The sequence below is a fragment of the Olea europaea genome, unplaced genomic scaffold (assembly GCF_002742605.1).
Source record: "Olea europaea var. sylvestris unplaced genomic scaffold, O_europaea_v1 scaffold4117, whole genome shotgun sequence".
NCBI lineage: Eukaryota > Viridiplantae > Streptophyta > Magnoliopsida > Lamiales > Oleaceae > Olea > Olea europaea.
The window spans coordinates 2,931-7,974 of NW_019260893.1; the positions used below are offsets into that span (position 1 = coordinate 2,931).

The 5,044-nt window shown below is 33.5% G+C and overlaps 1 protein-coding gene across 1 annotated transcript; it reads left to right on the forward strand.

Moving 5' to 3' along the window:
• The first annotated feature begins 1,416 nt into the window (after nt 1–1,416).
• LOC111387615 (EPIDERMAL PATTERNING FACTOR-like protein 8) lies at nt 1,417–2,960 on the forward strand. Its single transcript, XM_023012184.1, has 2 exons — nt 1,417–2,097; nt 2,445–2,960. Exons 1-2 carry the CDS (start codon nt 1,857–1,859, stop codon nt 2,696–2,698), a joined length of 495 nt encoding a protein of 164 aa, XP_022867952.1. The 5' UTR covers nt 1,417–1,856; the 3' UTR covers nt 2,699–2,960.
• Nucleotides 2,961–5,044: the final 2,084 nt, after the last annotated feature.

Below are 5,044 nucleotides of genomic sequence, written 5' to 3' on the forward strand. Positions count from 1 at the left end.
CCACAGACACATTTGCTTATGCACGAGAACCTCCTCAATTAGTAGGTAGTATTGGGAGAATACACTGAAACACAATCTTGAAATAGAAGTAAGATTTCAAGAAATAGTATGCTAAGATTTATGAGAGTTTGTAATGGATTGTACTTGAGTAGGTTGGAAACAGATATATCCTTTGTGAAGGCTTTTCTATCTAGATTAAAATTGAAGAGGGCTCGGATGACGTAACCAGATGAAATTGTTTTTCGTTCTTTTTTTTTTTTTAAATATATATGTATTATAAAAAGTCTGCTTGGTTGCTCAACCAGGCACATACGTGACATATTTTGACACCTCTATTTTAGACATGCAAACTCCAATTGCTACAACGCTTATAATCGGTTTTGGATTTTGGTGAGCATCAACTTCACCTAATAATTCATTTTCCATACTTTGATTTGGAGTCATTACCAACTTCGGAAAGATATTTAACACTGACGGTAGTTATCAATAGTTTTCACCCAACCCCAAATAAAATTGTTTTTTCAATCAAATTCCAGTCTGTAATTATGAAATTGTACATCAAAGTTGTCTTGATAGGTAACTTCACCGGATTCTAAACCCATAATATATTTACTCAAAAGATTAATTGCACACGAATATGGACAAAATCGTCCTAAAAACTTTTCATAGTACATAGCTTGTCTGAAAAGGACTGTTCCTCTGCTACGAATAGATTATGGAGATATGAATTGAGGCTTAAAACTGTAGCTATGTACTTCATATGATTATTTTGAGTACTGACTTGAGTATATTTTGATTACAATTTCATGGAGGGAGTACTGATGAAAATATCTGTCAATAAATTAAGAGTAATGTTATTTATGAGGATTATCGGCAGTCATCCTACGTGATATACACGTGTCATTTTGTTATTTGATGTAACAAAAAGTGATATATGTATGCCACGTAAGACGACTATCGATAGTTTTCCCTATAAATTGCATCGTTCATAATTTTTTAGCAAAAGTTTCTCATCAACTTGCTAGTTCTTATCGAGGTAGAATGAGGAAGCTGATAAGCAACTTTTTTTTATTTTTTTTAATACTTATAATCATTTTATCATGTTTGCTGAAAAATCAGGGTAATAATCCATCAACTTGCATTTTTTTTTCCATAAAGTCCTTCAGTAAAATGAAATTGCATTCAAACAAAATAATTTCCTTTTGCCCAAGAATTTTACCATATGTAGAAAGGTAACTTTTGACATTTTAAAGACAGAATGATAGAGCTGGATCGCGTTTTCCTATATCTCAGAAGGGTAACATATAGGAGTAGCCCGGGCCTTTTCTATACTCTTTATCAACCCTTTATTTAGTCGATGTAAGACTTCGTTCACGCTTTAATGAAATATCTATTGGTCTCTTCATCTTCCTCAAATCATAAAGGATTATTATACAACGCGGGGGCCCTAACTCTTCGCATTGAGAGTTGACCACAAATATTTTTTCCATTGCAATCCAACTCGAAGTGCACCACTTTATTCCCACTGCAACTCGGGAGTCGGGATTCGTCTTGTGCATCCACTTGTCTTGGTTTGAAGGTTAACTCTTAATCCAGATCGGGTGTGGTCAAAATTTACATAAATCATTCCTGCAAATAAACCTGATACAAGGACTGTTATGAGTTATGACACATATTTTAAAGGCAACGCCCTAGTGTCTTTACTGCAGTTCTCTTGCATGTGCATAATTTTAACTTGAACAGCAGAAAGGTAAAATTCCCAAAGAGATAATTCAGTTGTATCAGAAAACTCATCAGCCTTTTTTCCACTTTAAACTCGATTCTGATTCCTGAATACTTGATACCTTTTTCTGTATATGCAATTCTCCTCTACAAAACAAAAGACAAGATCCAAGTTTCTAGTGTTCATACATAGCTTATATACTACTGTTTCCTCTCTCTTTATACTTGAACATTCTATTCTGCAAGAGAAGAAAGGAATTCCCATTAAAATTTTGATGATTATGGATTCATCAACTAACTACTTTAGGATGCTGAAACGTGCATTGAACGTTGGACTGATTGTCTTTTGCATCATATGTCTGCTTTCTATAACAGGTAAGAAGATTTACAACCATTTTACCTAATAATTTCTTTTTGACCTTTTTTTCTTCTCTATATTGTTGGACTTCAATTTTCACTTCCATTTTACCCCAATTAAAGTTTCATTTATCATCATCTTGTCATATGCAACGATAATTGAACTATCGTGCAATTATCGATTAGACTATCTTAGATAATTTCTACATGCCTATGTACACCTAGTATTCATACACGAGCCAGTAGAACGCACAGGTGACGCCCCATCAGCCCGCGACACAACAACTACTAATTTTTACGACATTACAAAATGCCTTATTTTCGTGTTTAAAGAGATTGTGACTTGTATGTTATATGATTTGCAGTGTTGACAGTTGATGTAGAGGTTTTCAAGCAAGGGAGTCATGAGTTTGAAGCAAGAAAGATGATGATAGGTTCAAGGCCTCCAAGATGTTTGAACAGGTGCTTGAATTGTAACCCTTGTATGGCTACATTAGTTGTGACTCCCCATCACAGAAAAGGTTTTGACACATCACATAATCATGACGCCAACCATGATGATAACTATTACCTTCTTGCATGGAAATGTAAGTGCGGAAATAAGCTTTTTCAGCCTTGAAGACTTTACATGTTGGTGGCATACATGTTCAGTAAGTTGAATTGGACAATATCGAGCGTAAAGGAAAAGAAGCTTAAACATTGTCCATTGTACTTTTCAATCATAAAATGCTCCTCTTTCGGGGCACTCTTGCATGTTCTCTTATCCTTCGATGTTTTGAATTAAGGAAGAAAAAGGATTTGAAATTCGGTCTCTTGTTCTTTGTTAATTAAAGAGTAATCTTGGTCTTGCTTCACTTTAAATTCTTCCATTTCTATGTTGAACAACCATCTTGTGCAAAACTTTATTGAAAAAATCTTGGTGTACTGATAATTTTTCACAGACTGTGTACAGAATAGAGACAAGTGTGTGGGCCCCATGTTATATAAAAAATGCCAAAAATGTGTGTGGACTCTAGAACTGTGAGTTTTCTGTATGTATTCTGGCAAAAATCCTTCTGTACGTGTAGAAGGGTTCAACTTTAATTATTGGTTTGGGCAATCAGAAGATTGCTCTAATATTTATATCTTCGACACATTCACGTGCAAGTCTTTCATAAAAAAATAAAAAAATTGGCAAAAGAAATATTTTAGTTAGACGGCAAAGCTTGAACCCACTGATAATAAAGATGACTATCATTTAAAAGCTAAGTTTTTATGCTCTAGTTGAATCAAAGAAAATTTATGAGCATGTTTTTGTGGGGCTTATAAATTAGTTATAAGATGAATAGATAAAAGTGTGTGAAAGGATGTCTAAAATAGTAAGAAAATATTGAAATTTTACACAAAATCTTAACCTTAGACGACCATATCTATGTATGCATAGTTAAACATAATTTGTTACATTTTTAATATTATTGCGTTACTGTCTTGTTTGATATTTTTTCGTAGTCCAGTCTTGTGAGACTGTTTAAAAAGCCCGGGTCTGCATCTGCTCTTCATGGTAAAGTACAAGCACAAATTTACAACAAGAACAATAAATAAATTGAAGCATTGAACGTGCATACTATTGAAATCAATGTTATAAAAATCGATCTGGACTTCGACTTGAAAAAGGAAAAGGGTCAAACGATCAAACTGGGGTTGAACCGAATATCAAAATTAAATAAATAAATACTCCAACAAACTATAAAATATTATAACAACAATTTTTTTAAATTTTAGTATTACTAATTCAAAGTAAATATAAATCAATATTTATCAATTAGATTTATTATCCTGCAATTTATTTTAAAACATCAAAAACTAACAATTAATGTGTTTAAATAAATTGAAATTATTTGTGTTTTGAGGGTCAAAATTCGTATAATAGAAAGAAGGAAGTGAACAATTATTAAATGTATAAGTTGCAAAAAGTTACACAACTTATCCCATATCGGAAGTTGAGGAAAATTTTATACTACTCTTCTCTGTTAAAAACAACACTTGAATTGCAAGGAAGGTAAAATTGGCCTTGCCAAAACCGTGACCGATTTTCCAGTTATGGTTAAAATGACCGGTTCAACGGGTTATTTACCGGTTTCTTCATTTCCAATTAATATATTAGGACTGGATCAAATTTGAGACCAGTCCGAGTTTTCCCGGTTGAACCAGTCGGTTCGGTTCAATTTTCAAAACATTGATTGAAATAGACATTTTACTCAAACTTCAAACCTTAACTTGTTCAAACTTGAAACATATCTAAAACACTAAAAGCTCTACAAGAGTAGCAAAGAGACCTGGACTCAAGACACTTCTTTGGACCGTCTACCATTGCACCTGCTGTTCCATCTGAAATTTCGATTCTAACATCCTTACATAGTACATTGATCACGTGTTTAATTTGTTGAGATGATCTTCCAAACGAAAACATTTTTACCTGCAAATTCAAATCAATGTTTAGATTTCAATCCCTGATATAAGGCAATGGGACAACTGCAGTTGCATTTGTAAACAATATGCCTCTCGTCCTCATTATCCAACAATTTTTGTTCCAAACATATAATCACTGAGAAACTGCAACCCCTAATCCATCGCAATTAAAATTGGTAGCTGAGATTACAATTTTCAAACTTGCCATTGCTGGGTTTTGTCAGAAGACTCACTCAAGACGGATATTAACCAGCTGATTTTTCTTTAAGTTGCACCCTCAGACAAAACAAGCAATTAACATCAATTGATATCAATGACTAGATCAACAAGGCTGCAATCAAGATTAATAAGAGTCGATTACCAGACATATATTCACTTGTCCTGAAAATGTCCGAACCCAAGTTGAGACGAACACAGACAGAGGGAAAAAAAAAAAAAAAAAAAAAAAAACTTCGCACAGGGCGGAGAGTTGGCAAATTCTCCGTACAGTGCGAAGTTAAAAAAAAAAAAAAAAACT

Excerpts from the sequence above, each read along its gene's own strand:
- LOC111387615 (XM_023012184.1), top strand. The coding sequence starts at position 1,857 with ATGCAATTCTCCTCTACAAAACAAAAGACAAGATCCAAGTTTCTAGTG. Across the intron at positions 2,098-2,444 it reads ATGTCTGCTTTCTATAACAG|TGTTGACAGTTGATGTAGAG; the intron begins GTAAGAAGATTT and ends TATGATTTGCAG.